Raw genomic sequence first — 21,881 nt, 5'->3', positions numbered from 1 at the left:
TTAAGTGGCCTTTGAACTAAGACAGACAACAGCACAAGATGCAAACTGAAGATGTTTAGTATGTTCTGAGAATCATTTTAGGATCCTCTGACCTTCTGAAACATTTATTTCATAATAGTAGGAAAAACAATAAGGCCTACTTCACTGGTTGGAATATGAAGGTGTATTGAACTCGGAGATCCTATGCAGTATAAATGTGCAATTTTTTTTAAATCGGATCATCTTAGCCTGAGAAAAGGCAGAAAGAGTGTTTTATGGTCTCACTGTCTAACCCTACAGTTTCCTTACTGTGACATCACAGTAAGGGTTAGAATTAACAGGACAGCTGGGCCAAGGGAAGACTAAGGGAAGACTGAGAGAAGAAAAACCTCATTCATTATATTATAATAGTTATCTTATAATGATAGAACGCTGGTTCCGTATGGGTGAAGTATTCCTTTAATTTTAGATCATCTGATTTAGGACTTTTTTTTCAATTGTATTATCCTTTTAACATAATGCAGTCATGAGAATACAGGCTGCTATAATTTCACTAATACATCATAACGCTGTCTTCCTCTCAACTCTGAGCTTTTAAGCATTCCTCAGATGATTGTTTTTGGTTAATGGCCCTCCAATGTACTGTTTGATCACGCTTACCAAACTACAGCCTTGTTTCAGGCTCTGTTTTCATTTAATTCACTATTATGTGGACGGGCACAGTAACCAAAATTGGAGCATTCACTTGGCAGACATTTTACTTTGATAACTACTAAACTAGTGTGTAAGGGACAACGAATATCAGATTTCCAAATGAATGCTAACTTTGCTAATGTTGCTGTGACCCTGTGGAGAGGGTCTGTTGGATGTATGGAGGAGCAACAGTGTCACCCCTACAGCTACAGATAGTCCAAATTGTTTAGGTATGGGGTTATTATTATGTCCAAAGTCTGAGCTATATAATTAAGGGGTTAGCTCTCCAATTTGAGCATTTTACAACCTTTCCTTGTTAGCATTTTATAAAACTATTCTAAAACTACCTGTTGATTACTAACAAATGTTGTAGGTGGTAAATTCTTCCAACATGCATACAGGCGTTTTTTCCCCATTTTCCCACATCAACTTGCATGCATTTTCATAACAATGTGACAACAGGCCTTCCCCCATGGCAGACTTTCTGTCTTCTTGTGACAATATTGTTAGTGATGGCTCTGATCCAATTACAGACAATGAATCAATTCATGTCATGCCTAACACCTGCATTGTGTTAGACAAGTCAAAATATATATGCAGATATTGCTCAATCCACAATACAGTGACTTTTGCGCGTGAAAATAAAGGCATCCCCGACGCACACTCACACTGTACAGTACATCTATATGTTCAGGTCGTTGCTCCCTCCCTCCCTCTGTTGCGTTTTCTTAAAATATGTTGTGGCTTCTGGCACAGTTTCAGGGTGTAGTTCAGATCTGTTCATGCATGGGTCACTGTCCTGTAGTGCTTTGTATCATTGCTCTTCATCTTATCTGCAGCCATGTGTCTTCAAGAGTTTGTTTTGTTGGTTGCCTGACCACAGTCATCACCCCGTGCTCTCTTGGGCTTTCACAAGAACTCTTATCTTGAACTGCTGTCCTCCTCATGCTCCTGACTCACCCTAACCTCCTACCACACTGTAGCTGAATCTGGCGTGCTCCTCCTCCCCACGAAGATTGGAAAAAGGCTAGACTGATCTGGGATAGAGAAATAAACCAGGCTACATCTTTAAAGCCATGGATGTAGAACATGACCCGGTTTAGGCCCGGAACGATATAAGTTGAAAACATTACAATAAATATGTCTATTGAGAAACTGTAGCTGCTTCTAGGCTGGCACTCCCTGTATTCCAACATCCCCCAAACATATGACTGAAGTGTGATGTAACAGGTAGGAGTACATTAGGTTTGGTTGCATATGGGTGACAAATAAAAATAAAACACTTGAACAAAGGAGCAGGGAGATTTCATGTTCCTTCATCTAACCTACTTAATTATATTGCACACACACCTTTATAATACCTGAACAATGGAGCCAAAGCACGTCAGTTACTATTATATTAGAGACCATTTCACTATGTCTTTCTACCCGTCTCCTTGCCTTTCTCATCTCATTCACCTGTAATGAGAAGACAACAGTTCAAGGACCTCTGGAGTGTATCTTGGCTACAATTATGGAAATCAAGGCGAGGAAAGCGAGGAATGGAGAGTGCGTGCATGCGTGTGTGTGTGTGTGTGTGTGTGTGTGTGTGTGTGTTTGTGTGTGTGTGTGTGCGAGTGCGTGCGTGCGTGCATGTGTGTGTTTGTGTCAGAGAAAGAAGAGGGCCTATACTCTGCAGAGATAAGATGGTATTCTCCCTTCTTGCAAAATGAGTTCATTAGGGGGAGTGAGAGACGGCCATTGCTGGGAATCATGGTGTGTGCGTGATAAAGACGAAAGAGAGAAAGAAGAAAAAAAGAGTTTCATTTCCTGTTCTTCAGAGGCTAGCGGCAGTATCAGGGGATCAGCAGAGAGGCTGGGTAGAGAGGGGGGAGAGATGGAGACACCGGGAGAAGACAGACGGAGCAAGTTAGAGAGGTAAACGCCAGGATTTTTCCGTCAGAAAAGAAAAGAAAGGTCGAGTGACCCCCCGGGAACGCTGTCAAAAAAATGCTTTTAATGGAGAACTGAAGGGAGACAGACAGAAGGGGAGAAGAAAGATATGTCAAACTCAGCTGCTCTCTGGAAAGTGATAGTCAAAGGGAGCTGCAGCGGTGAAGCACTAGGGTTATCACAGTGCAAATGGCTGAACAAAATCTATGAGGGATTTCTCAAAATGACAGCATCTATGGATGTTACATTTGACGAAAGACAGTAGATACATTCACACACATCATTTTACTATCTTTGTGAGGACACCCATTGACATAATGCAGTCCCTAGCCCTTTCCCTACCCTGAATTATCAGAGCGAAATGCCTCACCCCAACCCTTAAACTAACCCCAATTCTAACTTGGACATTAAAACCTAGTCCTAACCCCTCAAACAGCCCTTGGAGGACCACGCAACATGTCTTCAATTACCAAACATGTCCCCACTCCGATGGTTAACAGCTGATACTGGTCCGCACAAAGATGCCTGGTGCCTGTACACACACACACACACACACACACACACACACACACACACACACACACACACACACACTCACTCACTCACTCACTCACTCACTCACTCACTCACTCACTCACTCACTCACTCACTCACTCACTCACTCACTCACTCACTCACTCACTCACTCACTCACTCACTCACTCACTCACTCACTCACTCACTCACTCACTCACTCACTCACTCACATACACATACCACACATACAATGCAGATTCCAGGTTGGCCAAATTAATATAGGAAAGAATATATAAAAAGATATGATAGCTGGGGGGAGATGAAATGAGAAGGAGGTCTTGATAGACACCTGATAGTGAGAGGGGCTGGCAGGCAGCGAGGCAACTAGGCAGATGCTGAGATGACAGGTATGGCAGAGGCGGAGGGATACGCTGTGCTGCGCTGTTTAATATAGATCTGCAGCGATAAGGCAAGACAGAGAACACAGGATGTGTCCATCAGTCAGGGGGAAAGGAACCCAGAGGAAATTGCCACAATAAAGCACACACGCCCACACACATGGGAGAAAGCTCTGGCACACAGCTCAGTGATGGGCTCACATGATTATGTGCACATCCAGGGACGAGCAATTAAAAGTAAAAAAAAATGTCTGCTCGGAGTTTCATTCGGAAGCTGGCAGATAGAATGTGTGGGAAGGGAGAACAAGTACACGCAGAAATAATAAAAAAACTTCTCTCAAAGTTTCTTCTCACTACCTGATGATACACTGTACTCACTGGCTACATAATGAATAACTGCACATCTGTTATATATTGGCCACTATTCACACAGGGTGACCAATACTGAAATCAAACACTCCTGCCCCTGTGTATGTGTGTGTGAATGTGTGTGTGTGTGTGAGTGTGTGAGTGTGTGAGTGTGTGAGTGTGTGTGTGTGTGTGTGTGTGTGTGTGTGTGCGCGTGTGTGTGCTAATGCAGCCGATTGCAGATTTCAGTTGTGGGATTAATCAGTGGTGACAAGGAGCCATTGTGTTGTACACATATGAACACACACACACACACACACACACACACACACAAACACACGAAGATACACTCAGGTTGACAGAATATACCTGACAGGTCGGGCTAGCCAGCGCTCAACAAGGTTCAATGCAACACATGGTTTTCAGCTCTGGTGACGCCTTTGATGAAGATAACATCCATTTGAATGCTGTTGAGTCAGTCTACTTTCAAATGAGTGGAGTCATAAAACATGTTTGATACCACAGATAAAAACAGTGCATCCCAGGTTTGGTCCTGTGCGGTGTCAGATTTGAGCCAGCAGCTTATTGTGCAGTCAATATGGATGGCAAATAGAGTGCTGTCCCTCCATTGACACAGTCATTACAAACAGTGACTCACAGAGCATCCTCACAGCGAGCCCCACACCGTGCCCACTTGTAAGGCAATAATGTTGAATTCAGCGTTTCATCGTCTCATCAAAAAGCATTCACATCTTAGTCGCTTTTGGTGACTATCCTACCCAGTCAGCATACTTATGTCTTGTTGGCATAGCATCTCATAAAAGGGAAGAGATTGAAAAAGTTAGTTCACACAAAGTAAAACACAGTCCTTTCCATCAGCCGTTGCGGTGTCTAGCCATGTTGACAATCTCAGTTTTATTGTTCGTGGCTTTGTGATATGGTTGATATAATTTCATTAGAGAAAACTACTATAGGGGAAATGAGTTAAGAGTGTCCGCTGGTCAACAAGACAGCGAATAAAGTCATCCATTGTCTTTTGGAACTGTTGCAGGTATCCGTGCAGACATACTAAAGGTGTTTTAGGAGTAGTTTGGAAGCAGTTGTCTCAGTACACAGTTTGTCTAACAGACAGGGTTTATTGTTTTGGCTAATGGGTGTCCTGCGTGTGACCGCCTTGGCCGCAGTTCTTTGAAGAATGCATTTGAGGAACCCCTGATAAAAGATATGTGGGTATGTTGTGTTTCTATGTAGAATCCCATATCGCTCTGGCTCTTTACGTGCTGTATTTATTCCTAGCTCGGATCCTTTGATATTATTCTTAATTCCCGTTCTTTATGTTGGCTATGTAATGATGAATTGCTTGGACATTTCTTTGTGTTTCTTAAGTATTGTTACTGGACTGAGGACATGCCATGGATGACGTGTTCTATTGCACAGCACTGCGATTACAATTGTTTGAGCTAAACTGTATTTCATCTGTCAGTTGTATCCATCTAAAGTTAACATTAAACATATTTCATAGTGATTAGATATTACATCTATTTTACTGTAGGCGACATATTGACAATGTACATAATATATGTGTTTTTGTTAATGGATGAAGAAGTATGTTGACTTTTTCAAAGGTAAAACAAATCAAACAAAACGTTTAATGTGTACGAAACTGGACTGACAAAGGCAGAGCCGGCCTGAGGCATAAGCGAACTAAGCAGCCGCTTAGGGCCCCCGACTGCCTGGGAGGCCCCCTCCAAAAAAAATAATAATATTTTTTTTTTTTTTAGTTTGTGTGTTTGATATTAACATCATGTTATGCAAATGTGAGTTATCATACAAAAAAAGGAATAAAATGTTTTGGTCTAGATAATTAATAGCCTAAAAATGTAATCAGTTCATCTGGGAGGAAATCCGAAATTATCTGATCATGTCACGTTCACATCCATGCACAGTGTGTATTGAGTTTATTTAAAAACAATTGGAAATGGGGCTGCCCTCAGTTGCCCATGCACTGTGTATAGTCTATAGCCTATTTCAGCCTTGTCTGTGGAAAGAAAGATACAGTAGCAGGACAACAGAGTTCTTCTGCTTAGTTCCTCACACTGCATTTAAATGCATTCACTATATTACAGAGAAATATGTCCCGTAAAAGAAAAAGAGCTCCAAGCCCAACCCAGAGGACCCTCCATAATATTTTATTTTATATCAATATTTGTATGTGTCCTTCTCCAATAGCTTCTAATTCATCTGAACCAGTGTCTCCAAATTATTTGTTCACACAAAATTTCTCAGATTTAGCCTCTTCATTTTCCTCTCAAAGTGCACCAGATTCATGCATTTCACTTTACAAAGGTTAAAAAAATCTCCTGGGGGGGCATACCCCCGGACCTCCCTAGGAGGGTCTGAATCTCGGCTGTCTAATATTTTCGCACAGCCGCACAGTGGAAGCAATAGCGGAAAACACTGGGTGTGTGAATGATATTTAACAAAGATCTATAGTTTCAGCAGCGCTAACATTGGAGAGGGGCCCCCTAATCATATTTTGCTTAGGGCCCCCTGAAGGCTTGGGCCGGCTCTGGACAAAGGGATCAAACAAATAATAAACCAACAGATGGCAGAGCTTAATTATTTCCATATATCTTTATTATCTGTTATTTCCCATATATTTATATATCTTCATTCTATACAGGTGTATTTCTCAAATACAGTCTTTTATTGACATACACAAAACATAATCTTGAGAGGTATAGAGAGAGGCAAGATGGAGTTTAATTCCTTCCTAACATATTTTGGCAGTTAACAAGACAACAGGAGATCACAATACACACCCACACACACATTTAAAGTACTGTATAAACACACATCACAGCATGCACACATACAAGGGCTGATCACCTCTTATCCTTTTTTGCACAACCACCCATATGTGCACCAACATACTAATCAAGGTGCACACACCCAAACACACACACACAAGCTAAACACACACACACACAAGCTTAACACACACACACACACACACACACACACACACACATTCTCACATCCGGAGACAGGTATTGACAGGATAGATTACACCAATACCAGACTGACTAGTAATTACACATGTAGATGTACAGTACTCGCCACATTGTTACTCCTGCTCCCACACACACACACACACGCACGCACGCACACACACACGCACACACAAACATTTTTGGTAGAAAGTAAAGAGCAGTAATGCTGATTTTCAGACTAAGCCATTGATAATGCTATTAGCTCTGATCCATATTTGGTTTCTAGAACTAACACTTATTTAGTATGACAACAGAGTGCAGAATGCCACTGTGATTAAACAAGGAGCATCAGCACTATGTCATGTAATAGGTTGTCATACTAACAAGTGTTAGGTGAAGATGACAGCAAAGACACATCATAAAATAAATACACATCTTATATTGCAGTTAGATAATGAATACACTTGGTTGATTCAGTCTGTAATCCATTTTTCATCAGACCTTATAACAGTCAGAAACATATAGGCCTACACGCAATAACACACACACACACACACACACACACACACACACACAGACACACAGACACACACACACACACACACACACACACACACACACACACACACACACACACACACACACGTTCATGTCACTAACAGACAGTGCTTCACAGTGTAGAGAAATCATTGCAAGTCCGTCATTTGTCCAAGATGCCACCAAATAAACACGGGCTGTCAGTCGACACAACATAACAGCTACGAAATTGAAACATCTTTAGAAATATGATCAGAACAGATATCATATATTTGGCTTCAGTAACAGATGTAAAAGATACCTGAATTGTGCTACATAAAAGAATGCATAAAATAAACAGCATGATGGGATAATACAACCATTAAACAGTGAGAGAGGATTGACATGTAGGTATGCGTCACCGTGTCTGACTGATTTGCAATACACAGCGTCCCCAGTCTATTGTCTACATGAACACAGAAGGATATAATTGTATAAAATATGTGTTACAACTTTAAAAACCTGAATCAAATTTGGTCACTGAATGCCTTGGTGTCAAGTGTCCCCTAATGACCTTCAGTGGACACTTGTGTGAGTGAAAGAGTGATGGTGAACATGCTGAAAGTGAGTTTGTCTGGGTTTACAGGTGACACCAGAGAACTCCTTCAAAAGGTGAACAGGCATAAACCAAGCTGAACAAAACTACTGTAGCCTCTCCACCTATCTATCTAGGTCTGGGTGTGAGACAGCTAAAAAAACAAGAGCAGCGTGTGTATGATAAGAGGCATATAGGCGGTGAAAGGTAGCCCCCCCCCCCCCCCTTGTCCTGTAGTTTTGCAGTTTGTCCAGATGAGGGCGCTCTGTTTAGCTAGAGTGACACCTTGTATTGGTCAGGGGTTCTGGTCAGACTGCGTTGGTGACGATGAAGTCTCTGTGTTGGGCACTGCTGGGCTCTGCAGTGATACTCTTTAACAGACGCTGTGCATGGAGAGAGAGAGAGAGAGAGAGAGAGAGAGAGAGAGAGAGAGAGAGAGAGAGAGAGAGAGAGAGAGAGAGAGAGAGAGAGAGAGAGAGAGAGAGACACATTGGAGACAGGAAAAGAAAAGTGAGTCAATGAAACCCATGTAAGTCATGTTTAAACTGGAACCTGGCGGGGATTAAAGCACAAAGCAAGTTGAAATATGATTGGGCCACTGAAATTGTTGCGGTTGGTTTTACAAAGGTTTTGCAGTATGCAACATGTCAGTATGAGGCCACACAATGTACTACAGTAATAACCAGTTACCTATTATAGGTACCCTACATATACTGTATATATAGGGCTGAAAAGCTATTTATTTACATAATTGCTTCATCTGGTGTTTTTCTTAAAGGTTCAGTAAGCGGAATGGTCAGTTTAGCTAACTTCCTGTCAGTGACTGCAGTTAGCAGTCCCTTCCCTCGTCCCCACATTAATGCCCCCCCTCTTCAAGCAGCGAGTTATCTAGCATCATCTCAGATCCATAAGTGTGATAAAACATGATAAAAACCATCAAAACAGACATTGCGAAGGATTTTTACCTGCTCCGCCATTGTAGGCGCATACTCATTCACCCATCTGTCGCTCTGCACGTGCACCGGCAGTGAGACGTGCCGGTTTGTAGCGTTCTCTCTTATGATTGGTCATCAGTAGTGGGATCCCCAAAAAGTTTATTTGCCGATTACATGCAGAGCGAGTGACTGAGAGATCGGCTTTATAAAACGAGCACACTATATAAGTGATCACTGTATGAATAAAGAGCGATTTAAAACTTATATTAACATAAATAAATTGCTTACTTCATCTTAAAAGATCTCCTATTATACTACTTTTCTGGTCTTAATTTCTATGTCTAAATGCATGCAAGTCATTATTTGACACTTTAGTATGGTTAAACATGACTATACATCATTATAACAACATTTATAGGTCATAAAAGTTGAAAAAGCATAATAGGTGCTCTTGAACTAGTCTAAAGAATGTGCAAAAGAAGTGACAAACGTCCATCACAATTTCCCAGAACTAATTTGACTTCCTTAAATGTGTGTTTTTGTTCCAAGCAAATCCAAAACTCATTTAAAATCATTCACATTTGAAAAAGCCAGAACCAGTGAATATTTGGCATTTATAAAACAAAATGTCTGCACATTTGTTGCCTGACTAATCCTTTTAGTTCTTATTTTAAACAGACCTGACTTTAACCTCTGTTTGATCAGAGCATTGGGAGGAGACTGAACAAATGGCCCAGAACACTCAGCCTTTTACAAAGACACACACGGGCATTTTGACCTTGCTCAGTCTCATTTGTCCACATCAGTTACACTTGCATGCACAGACAAATACCACTCCTGTGTGTCGACAGTTGACAGAGTCGTTGTGTGCCCTGGCAGCCATGTCTATCCTGAACGCACATAAAGCAGGGTATTCTGAGACTTGAGCACTGTTGATGTTGTGTTATTAGTAAATGCCTGCCCTTTATATCAGTGATTCTTGAGAAGTGGGACAAAACAGGGTGCAATGTTGAAAAAATACAAACCCTATGTTTCGGCAAATTAAATGACATGTATGTATCCAACATATCCTAAACTAAGCTTCAACACAACCTCCCAACTTTTGTTTTTTTACCGTCATTGGCCTATCACCACCGTCAGATGTCAACTCCGTCAGATTTCCTGTCTGACGGTGTTTCTTAAAGATAACAGATGGAATTTATCTAGTAGCCATTTGGTTTTTCTGTTGATGATTGGTGCTAGTATGAACTACTTCAGGAAAATAAAATGATCAAAACATTTCAAATAACTTCTTCAGAAATTGTAAGTCGGTGTTGACATATCATGGTTGTGACACAGGACTTTCAAGATTCGGAATGTAAAATATTCTAAAACTACAACACTTATCAGAGCCTGTCTGACTCTAATGTACTCTGCAGAGGTAGAATTTGACAAGAGGTCCTTCAAACTGACAGCTGTCCCTTATTTCGCTTGATTTTATTACATTTTACATAATGAAATGTTTGACGGTGTTGACTTACAGTAAAGTGGTCCCACCACTTAGAATCCTTATAAAACATGAATGTGTTGTAGAAAAACAGTTTTTATTGATATGAGAGATTATTTAGTGTTGCTTTTGATGAAAACAGCTTTAATCATTAAAGTACATTTTTAATAGGTTTTATTGCATATGAAAGATTGAAACCTTCTCTGTGGACACACTGTTTTGGATGTTGTGAGAAGATAACAAGTGTCATATATGACATAATAATGATAAAATTAACTTTAAGGGGATAATTGTGCTCCAGACATTCTATTCTTAATCCCTAATAACATCTACAATTTTAAATATTTTTAGTTTTAAACATAACAGCAGTCACATATGGAAGACGGCCTTTTGTTTCGGTTCTCAAGAATCACTGATATATGTGTGTGCGTGCGTGCGTGCGTGTGCGTGTGTGTGTGTTTGTGTGTAAGATATATGGGGCCTGGATGTTTTCTTGCTGATCTCTGGCCTGTGTCTGCTCTGTGCTCCTTTGATCTCTAGGCATGTGTAGACCCTGCCAGCACAGGGGAAGGAAAGAGACAGAGGCAATCCCTGTTGTTGGAGAGGTGTCAGTTAGAGAAGAAAGGAGGGAGGAGGGGATGGTGAACAAGGAGAAGAGAAAGACCGTATAGAAGAAAACACCTGACATCCAATGTAAAGCAAAGGAGATACATTACCTGTTTGAAAGTTCCCTTGGCGGTGAGTAAGTGGTAGACCATATAAGCAGGCACACAGATGAACGAGGACATGCCGATGCAGTAGCCCAGGACAGTGGTCCATGGTGGGAATTGATAGTCGAACAGCCTGACCTCTGGTGGGAAGGCCAGGAAGCTGATGATAATGAACTAGACACAGGAACAGGAACAAAAGTTTCAAAGTTGAGATACAACAAAGGTCAACAATCAAGATAAAAATAACAAAGCTATTCTGAAAGCTAATTAGTGAATGTCAGCTACTGGAACTACTGTATCATCATGTGCTTGCTCTCCTATTGTTGCTTACAGCATTTAACACAACTTAGCGCCTTCTTAAGTGTGTGTGTGTGTGTGTGTGTGTGTGTGTGTGTGTGTGTGTGTGTGTGTGTGTGTGTGTGTGTATTTGTGTGCTAGTGCTATACACAAGCCTCACCAGCAGAAAGCAGGGGCAGATGGCCACCCAACAGACCCTCCAGAACCAACCCGGGGAGAAACCAAGCATGAGCTTGATGTCATTGCAGAAACGTTTGGTACCTGGAACACATCCACACACACACACACACACACCGACACACACCGACACACACACACACACACACACACACACACACACACACACACACACACACACACACACACACACACACACACACACACACACACACACACACACACACACACACAACCTCATTACAAATCCATTTTCTCTGTGCATATGAGAGCTGAGAAGATTGCAGTATTGTAATGATGTCAGCATTCACAATCTTTGCCCCACACACTATTGGTAACACGGTGTTGAATCGTGCTCTCCAAACAACTTCTACTGTCATTCCCAGTTAGATTGTAAAAGATGATCGTCACCGTAGAACCAGGACACAGCGATGACTTCCAGCAGGACCACAGTGATGACTGCAGGGCCGGTAGCATATTCCTCAAACAGCTTCACCACATACGCTCCACCCTAGCACACGGCACAACACCACAGAGCTATTAATGACCTTTTATTTACAAAGTCTATGTCAGCGGTTATTGAAATGTATTGTGTAAGTGTTTAATGGAGTAGAGACTCATGGTGGTCACTGCCTTACTATAATCAGGGTTGGAAATAAACAGATTCCTGCTCAGAGACAGCTCTAGTCTCATTTCCGCTAATTGCTGTTAGCAGTCCATTACACAACCTTAAATACAGCAGCAACATTTTGAACAGTAGGAGCCGTTTCATTGGTATATAATGATATTTTCGAGATGTGAGAAGCAATGGCATTGAATTAAGTATCTTATGAGTAACATTTTATCAAAATATAACTACCGTATACAATTGCAGTCTGGTGTAATTGGTTCACCTGTGATATTAAAGGTATTTTCGCGGAATGAGCCTCAAGGGAGGGGCGGGCTCTAACCACTACACCATGAGCTGCTATAATATTTGAGGTATTTGAAAAGTTAACTTGAATTTAATAATGTACTTATTCAACTTACATATGTGAGTGTGGTGAGAGCCCCGAGGTAGCACACACACACCAGGCCAAAGACAAACCACTCTCGTCTCTTAACCAGGAGATGAGGGAACTCGTCTAGCATGGCTGTGATCACGCCCTCCAACCCTGCAAACTGGAGAGGAGGGAGAGAGAGAGAAAAGGGAAACAACAGATCATATTAAAGTGGCTACGAGGAACATTTGCTTTCCGTCTATTCTAGCGGCACCTCTAACATAAGCGGTAATGTTTTTTAATGACACCGGTGCCCAAGTGTGTGCTGGCGGTCGCGTGAGTGAAAGAGAGAGCGAGATGATGTAATTTATTTATGTGAATAATGATGTAAGATTAATAATGCTAAACATGGCAATGGTGAAGCAGATTGAACTTTGATTTTGTATCATTCGGGGAAAAAAAATGGCTTTTCCGGTCTTCTTGCCGCACAGTTCCCAGAAAAATTGGACCCTCGCAAAGACAATATAAAAATAGCTTATGCTGTAACAAGCCCTTTGTAATATGACTGTTTCATAAACCTTCACAGTTCCTCATAGGACCTTTAACTTAGAACCATTTTAGAGATCTTTAAAAATCAGAATCTTGTGTGTGATAAAGACGCTGATTATCAACTGTTTATTTCAGTAGCAGTATGACACTACTTCGCCTTGTGAGTCACAACTGTCGCACAATCACCAACATATGAAGAGACACAATGTTGATCTGATCCAATGTGAATTCACAGCACACCGTCTTGTTGCAGTAATATCCTCAATCATAAAATGGAGGCTCATAGCAACGCAGATTTGATACTGATAATCAGCATGTGATAAGAGTCGCGCGGTACGGGTCTTTCCAGCTGGCAGAGCAAATAAACACAGGCTGGAGGAGACAAGATCGCCACACAACAGAGATATGACAGTCCTGTTGCATTGTTTTTTATTTTTTTTACTGTTATCCAAAATGAAACAGCAAGGACAAATAATACACCACACCTTTATGGAGAACAATAAGGCAAGTCGAACAGAACAAAAGTGTTTGTATTTGTAGCAAGGCATATATTACACCTCTGTGTCTAGGTTTTAGTAGAACACACCAGAGCTGGGCAATGGGCAACAACAGAGAGAGAGAGAGGAAACATTTTGCAAACAGAACAATGAAATAAGTAATCAACAAACTAACCGTGCTGTCCAGACCCAACATAATGATCATGAGGAAGAAGATGATGGAAAAGAAGGTAGCAGCAGGCATGTTAGCTATGGCTTCTGCGTAAATGATAAACAGCAGACTGGGACCTGGAGGGGGAAGAGGCAGGGTAAAAGAGGATTTAGTTGTTGCATTCATCACCCACAACTGGATTCTGGTGGACTTCAAACTGTATTTGAACCATAAAGTAACTCTTTCATTCAACCTCATATCAAATGAACACAATGTGCTCACATAATGTCAACGCACATGTTTTTTTTACCATGTCCCATTTACTTTTTAAATTCAATCTAGGGTTCCATTTTGTTTTCTCCCACAATGTCAGGCTGAGAATACAGTGTGAAGACTGATGTATTTGGGATATGGGTTGTCCTACCAGCATCCTTGGCAACAGAGCCCACATCCTGCTTCCTCATCTCAGCCATGTAGCCCAGCACGGTAAAGATGACAAAGCCCGACAGAAAGCTGGTCAGACAGTTCACAGAGCTGGTGACCAAGGCATCTCTGAGACGGACAAAGGAGAGGTTTGGGTGGCAGGACGACAACAGAGTTTAGGAGAATTTCTGCAAAACATATTTAGGTTATGGCTGCGTTGGAAAAGCCCTACTAACGTCCTCCCTCCTACATACTCAACATGTATATACTACATACTGTCTACTTATCGATGGATTGTGTATGCGAGGTTCGTCGGACCATTTACACTGAATAATACAGAAGCAATACATTTTAAAAAAATAACTTATTTGTCGTTTGAAAAGTCGCGATGCATTGTGGGGCAGTTGAGTAGGAAAAGTAACCTGTCGATCCACACACAAAATCTTCCCAGAAGTAAGTAATTCTTCGGGCATTTCTCGCCTACAAAAACTCGCATACACAACCACAACATACTCCAATTGACGTCAAAATTAGTATGATTAGGACGTTAGTATGTCTTTTATTTAAATGTGCGTTCAAGGCAAATTCTCACTTGTAGCAGTTGTTGTGAAACGGGTTGTAACTGGCAAAGGCAAGGAGCACGCCGAACCCCGGACCCAGTGAGAAGAAGATCTGAGCTGCAGCATCGATCCACACCTTTAGACAGTGTGGAGGGTCCATGATGGTGAATGGTGCATGTTATGACAAGAACTTTGCTCAGCGATAAAATCAGCGAGATCGGAGAAAGCCTTGCCAACAATGAACTTACTGTAGTGCTCATCAGTTTCCCCCAATCAGGTTTGAGATAGAAGACCACGCCCCTCCAGGCCCCTGGCAGAGTGGCCCCACGGACGAGCAGCACCAGGAGGACCAGGTAGGGAAAGGTAGCAGTCACCCAAACCACCTAATACAGGACAGAGGGAAAAAGGGAACACAACTCACTTTTCTGTTGGTCAACGTGTATGTCCAGTCAGTCATAGAAGCTAATGTCTGAGCACAGTGGATATTGTTGTTGAATATTGTATTCAACATTCCATTCTTCGAGGAGATGAGGAGCGGGCATCACAGGCCAGATTACATTTATTTTCCAACCTTAAGTCTTCACTGCCCAAACATGAATTTGCCTCTAGTGGCCATGTGTTCTTGTGAAGCTCCCTCTGAGCCACAAAAGGCTTTATCCAACTTTATGTTCACATCCCACTATGAGGCCTTTAAAATATATTATCCTTGGAAAGCTAGAGTCCAGCCTGGTGCTTTCAGGTTTGGCTGTCGAACCACAAACCTTTTAATTATGAACATTTCTAACCAACTGTTCTACCCATGATGATGCATGATTGATACTGGGGGTGACACCATCCTTGTCTCTGCCTCTCCGGCTCCATCCATCCTTCCATCCATCAGTCAGTCCATCCATCCGCTCTAACTGACACCCCCCATCAGCCCTGCAGGCGTCAGTTACCTTCCCAGACGTCTTGACTCCTTTCCAGATGCTGAAGTAGACGATGGTGAAGATGAAGAGCAGGCAGAGGGCCAGCTGCCAGCTGACAGCACCCAGCTGGTGCAGACCGGGGGAGAGGTGCACCTGTAACACATGCCGACTGGGCGGAGGAAGGCAGGCAGGGTCAGAGGTGTGGGTTAAAGGGTGTGCAACGACAGCCATGACAGGGAGAAGGGTTAACATGGGATATGTAGAGATAACAGAAGAGACATGGGGAGTTGTGGGAAATCCAGAAAAAGTGGAAGAGAATCAGGGAGGGAAGAAGGGGGAGAGGGAAGGGAGGTTAAAAGGAAGGAGAAGAATGTGTAGAATAATAAGAAGTGACAGAGGAGATAAACGAATGTGCCAAATTAAAGATAGGATGTATGGCATTTGGAAAGCAAAGGAAACGGAGAGAGGAGAAGTGACACCGAAAGAAACAGCAATAGATAATCAAGAGCATGAGGTACAAAGTACAGGCGAGAAATAAAGGCATTTGGGGAGAAAGAAGAATAAACAGGACAAATGGTCACAATGCATGAGAATAAACTATGAGAGCCATATGTGAATTCTAGGGCCTTATCCTCTAAGAAAAACAAACACATACACTATACATTCAGATTAAATGAGCAGTATGAGGGACACAACACACGGACTGCATTCAGGCCAAAGTCAAAATACCTGTACAATGTAAGCAGGAGGCTAAAATGAACGGTGGGGTTAACGACTTGTCACAGGTTAAACACACTGAGCAGAGACGTGGTCTGTGTTGAAAACAGGAAATTCTGGCGCCAGACTGAGTTGTGGATTTTATTTGAACCTTTTAAACATATATTAGGAAAAGTCAACTATGGAATAAACCCTGAATCTGTCTCAGTGGAAAGACACGGTATAGTGAGAAGCTGATAAGACTGAGCCAGTACACTGTAAAGCAGTGAAACACAAGATGGAGAGTGGGCTCACACAGCTCGGGTTATAAGTTACAGTAATGAAAATAAAAAAGTTGAGTGACATTAATGAATTACTATGAAAGCAGCATGCCAAAGAAATATAAATAGTCAGTTTAAATTCCATTTAGGTGAAGAATGTGGTAATAAAGAGCAGCGTGTATCTGGGGGACTACACTTGGAATACAACATTTTGATTCTGCTGCAAAGTCTATCTCTATGTTTATCTTGTGATAATTTAAATCCTTGTCTCTCTCATCCTCCACCTGCTTTAACTAAAGACGTAGTTCATATTTTGGCACCCTAATTTAAATGAAATTGAGAGCCCAATGCCAAAGTTTATCAAATGAAGTTTCTTCATTCACTCTTACTTGTGCTGTCTTTCCTTTATTGAACTACATTCTGCAATTGTTTTTTGGGGGAGAGGGGTGGTGGGTAGTAAGTCTACCAGGGTTCTTAAACCACCAGAAACCTGCTGCTGTTGCTCCTTGCTGTGTATCTCTCCCCCTATGCCTCCACATGCCACTTACATGCACTTACGTATAGAACTCCTCTGCGGGCGAGGTGGAGGAGTTGGACCATGACACGTTGCTGTCGGTGGACATGTAGCTGTTACAGTTGACAGTGTTCCAGCTGTTACTGCACGAGCTCCAGGGCAGGGTGGGGCGGAATGATGACAGCAGGTAGTACAAGGCCCAGGCCATGATGGTGTTGTAGTAGAAGGCTATGTAGAGGGCTATGATGCAGATGGCAAAGCCGATCCCTGGATGGGTGGGAAAACAGTCATCGTTGGCACAACAATATGAGTTTAGTTCAACTAACTACTTCCTATCAACATGTTGTTGAAAGTTTTTTTTTTTAGTATGTGACAGCAGTCAGTCACTCCCGAGATTTTCAAGAGACATCAGTGGTGTTTCCAAGCCAATTCAAGTTGATATTGGGTAAGTGGGTGACATTTCAGAACAAAAAAAATATTTACATACTATCACATTTCAGAGCACCTGGCATTTAGCATGGAAATGTGACAATTTCCATAACAGAGAGAGTGTGTGCATCTGGCTAGATGTACAAGAAGCTAGAGATGCTCTTCAAGGGAGCCGCGCCGAGGCTAAATGAACTGTCTCTCAGGCTCTGACGGCTTTGACACTACCCTTCTGTTCTGTTACGGCCAGTTCCTCTCTCACTTACTCTTCTTATCTTTTTTCGAGATCCAAGCGGTTGCTATGAACTCATTTCTCCATTTGTTTAGCTGTCTCTCTCCGCTCAGCCCTGTTACCTTTGAAGATGGGGCAGATGTGTTTCCAGATGGAGATGCAGCCGCTGCGGTGGAACTGACCCAGAGCCAGCTCCATGTAGAAGAGAGGGACACCTCCGAACACAGCCATCAACATGTAGGGCAGGAGAAAGGCACCTGGCAGAGAAACAGGGACGGAGCAAAGAAGGGGATGAGAGAGGGAGATAAATAAAAACTCAAAAATGTCACACATTTTTTTAATTCTTACTGTTGACATTATTTTACTATTTACAGTCCTATGCCTTATCACTTGTAATGTGTGTATATGCATGTATATACGGGAGGGGGGGGTTGTTCTTACTGTTTATTTGTTATAATTTGTAATATCTGTAATGCTTTGGCAATACTGTTTTCCACAATAGTCATCGTGCCAATAACACTTTTTGAATTGAATTGAATTGATAAACGGTTGGAAACAGGGGTGGAGACATGTAGGGAGAGAGGTAGGGGAAAATATGGGGAGAGAGAGAGAGAGAGTTATGGAGGGACATTAAAAAGTAAATTACACTCATGAGAAATGCTGCTCAAAGTTCACACTCCAACTCTAATCTCAGTAGCCCTCTTAATAACTCCCAAACAACCAAGACCATTAAAAAAAGGACCATGTAGAAACCATTAAATATTGTAAAGTATCACTTTCAGAGCCCTAGTCCCTTTCAAAAACAACAGTGCGTGCTTTCCCGAGTTTCAACACCCTCGATTGAATCTGTGGGAAAACAAAGTGAGAGGGTCATTTGGTTCTCGTTTCCTCAATGACAAATTGGGAGCACTGCAAAGCTGGAGTGATTATACCAAAGTAAGCAAAGTGAAGAAGTGAGAAAAGGAAAGCTAGAGGAGGAGAAGCAACGGGATGGCAGCCAGCTCTTTGGACTCTCCAAATTAACAATAAAACATCTCTCTCTCCCTCTCTTTAATTTTCTTTTTTTCTGTCCATCTGATTGTCAACTTATTCCATGTGCATTCTGTGTATATATGTGGGTGGGTCTGTGAGTGTTTGTCTGGTGTCTTTGTGACATGAAAGCAAAGATAAGGCTTGATTGAGCAGCTGCCTGGGAGACAGGTTATTAAGCAAGGAGAAAAGAGACTGAGGGAGTTCTCATAAAAAACACAATTAATACGGTTGCCTCTATCAAGTGTCTGCCAGTCCCCATCTCCACCTCGCTCCATGAGACACACACACAACACAGGAAATTGCAAAGATGTTATTATTGCAAATTCAATAAAAGTAGAAAGGGGAGGCCCCTGTTTGCTGCTAGGTGAGGATTGTGTAGTAATAGAGCGCAGGCAGACAAAAGTGACATTGTGAAAACCTTTTTGTACCGTAAATTGTGCAAGACATTAGTTCAATCAAGTGTGAATCCTAAAGAACTGTGATCACTGAATCATTCCTGATAGGTGTATACTCCTTTCTTTTAAGAAGCTTTTAATGTTGTAGACATGTTGACAATCTCCACCTCTCTCCATGTTTCTTGATGGAACCAGTTGCAGTGCAGTAAACTAAACAGACACAATTCAGTTGCTACACATACTTGGAACTATTACCATGATTACGGTGAATTTACAGTTTACACTGCAGGACAATCCAGACCTTGATAGAGCCTTCCCATCGTTCTTATCCTTAAAATCCTGTTTACTCTAGCATTGGATTTCTCAGAAGGCTGATCTCACTCAACTCCTTATCTAAACATATTTTTTTGTTTTAACGCCTCCTCACCTCCTCCATTTTGGTAGCAGATGTAGGGGAAGCGCCAGACATTTCCCAGGTCCACAGCGTAGCCGATCACCGAGAGCAAGAAGTCCATCTTCTTGTTCCAGGTTTCTCGGGGCTTCTCCAGGCTGGTTTGTTGGACCACCAGAGTCCTGAGGCCTCCCGATGGCACTGAGGACCCGGTGCTGCCTCCTCCTCCAGGCCCGGGCGCCGTACCCCCGGAGCAGGCTGCGCTCCCTGGCTCCTCTCTGGGGCTTTGAGGGCTGGTGCTGGTGGTGGTGGTGGTGAAGCCATTGGACACCTGCGGATGTCCTGAGCCGGAGCTCAGGCTCTTGGTTCCTCTCTCTGCCAGACCGTCGGCCAGCATCAGTCTGCCATTCACCTCCTCTTCCCCCCCCACCTCCACCTCCTCTCTCCCTTTGTCCCTCTCTCCCTGGTTCTCCCCCTTGTCCATTGCCAACATGCTCGTCATCATCATATCTTTTGTCTCCATTGGGTGGTGTTGATGTTGGTGTGTTGAAAGCAGGTTAGGGGTGGAGAGAGCTTCTCAGTAGTGAAGGGAATGTGGCGCTGTTGTCTGATATGGTGCCCATTAGTGGAACAGAAAGGTTAGGGGAGCAAAAATTTGGAAAAAAGTGTCAAAAATAAAAAGGTGAGGTAAAGGGTACAGGGGACAGGAGAGCAAAGTAAAAGTAAAAGAAAAGCAAGGGGCCAGAATAAGGGCCGGTGTGTGTAAGGAACGTAAATGTGTGAGGGTCTGTTGAGCAAAAGAGAATCAGAGCAGGCAGCTAGGACAGACAGACAGACAAGGGCATATGAGAAGAGAGATGTGTTTGAACAGGATGTGGCTGGCACAAAAGTTACAAGAATCTTGGATCTTTTCCCACAAACTGCTCGTCCTCTGAGGCCACGGTGAAAACTACAACACACAGAGGGGAACGCAAAGGATTAGTCACAGGCAGAGTTATTCACATTTACATGACTTTTGAGTGAAGACTATAATATAGTACAAATGCAATTAGACATGACAATTACAATGAAATTCAGTAATGAAAAACAGTCTCAGTGATACAAATTGAGGGCGATTGTGCTGGGATATGCCAATTTGCTTTTGCATGTGTTTTTCATTTCACGCCATCACTCAGTTGCATAACCTGTTGTGATGCTTATCTGACAGCAGTAGAAAGGGAAAAATTAAGGAAGATAAACAGGCACCAGAATCTTTTTCTGAAGGCAGTTGTAAAGTTCTCTGTATTTGATTGTTAAGCTAAAGATATACAATTGAAAACGATTTCCACAAGGTATTCTTGAAAATTAGCTTACTGCCCTTTAATATTGAGATCCAAAAAGGCTATCTAAAAGAAATCTTTGAGCTGAGAAAAATTTGACTTGATATTTCAACTGCACTTACTATTTTCTAGTGTTTTCTAATTTCACATATCTGTGAATGGTGTAAGATATTGAAGCTCATGTATCTACATCATTGCTTACTTTAATGTTTCATTCTAATAACTCAATATATTACCATTTTAACACAGGACTTTTACTAAATTGTACATTTAGATCATTGTCTAGATCAGTATATCTTTTATATATTTATTTACTGATTTATATATCAGTATACTGTATATTTTACCTGTATAAATAAAGGTTAATAAAAAAATAAAAATAAAAATAAAAAGTATATCAAATGATGTTTTTTTTGTGTGTGTAAATGAAAGTAAATACCATTCATACTCAGTTCAAATTGTTTCTACAGCTGCTTGTAAAAATATTGTAATCAGTTTTAAACTTGGCAAAGAGGAAGGCTGCTTCGGTATGTTTGGATAAAAATCAATCTTTGACATTGTCAGACATACAGTAGCTATTCATTTCTTAGCAGAAAACACACAACATACATTACAACATGCTATCACATGACAAATGGGTCAAGCTGGGAGCCATTTAGTGTTAGCTTAATTAGTAATACATGACATTACAGTAGCTTATTTAGGAACGAGTGTCCAGGAGTTTTACACGGCACAACATTCAGTAACACACAACCAAGATCCTGTCATTTACCTGAAGCCCTGGCCAAACTTCCATTAAACAATTTATTTTTTCTTTCATACAAAAAACACTTTTACTTAATCCTCTGGTCTGACAAGAAGTGTCAAGGCTGACGGAAATCTGACCATTTCTACTGTGAAGGCAGCAACTACAAAAAAAGAGAGTGTTATTTATATTAAAATTTATAAAAAA

The 21,881-nt window shown here is 41.8% G+C and overlaps 1 protein-coding gene across 1 annotated transcript; it reads right to left on the bottom strand.

Moving 5' to 3' along the window:
• Positions 1–8,278: 8,278 nt before the first annotated feature.
• On the bottom strand, positions 8,279–20,133 carry slc6a4a (solute carrier family 6 member 4a; the record flags this gene model as incomplete). The annotated part of the gene is made up of 13 exons (XM_080025102.1): positions 8,279–8,353; positions 11,108–11,275; positions 11,559–11,659; positions 11,987–12,086; positions 12,605–12,736; positions 13,777–13,889; positions 14,177–14,304; positions 14,768–14,871; positions 14,984–15,118; positions 15,674–15,812; positions 17,179–17,401; positions 17,915–18,049; positions 19,647–20,133. 13 exons carry the CDS (start codon positions 20,131–20,133, stop codon positions 8,279–8,281), a joined length of 2,040 nt encoding a protein of 679 aa, XP_079881228.1.
• Positions 20,134–21,881: the final 1,748 nt, after the last annotated feature.

The sequence above is a fragment of the Ammodytes marinus genome (assembly GCF_949987685.1).
Source record: "Ammodytes marinus genome assembly, chromosome: 3".
NCBI classification, from domain to species: domain Eukaryota; kingdom Metazoa; phylum Chordata; class Actinopteri; order Uranoscopiformes; family Ammodytidae; genus Ammodytes; species Ammodytes marinus.
This window is presented reverse-complemented; position numbering and strand designations above follow the sequence as displayed.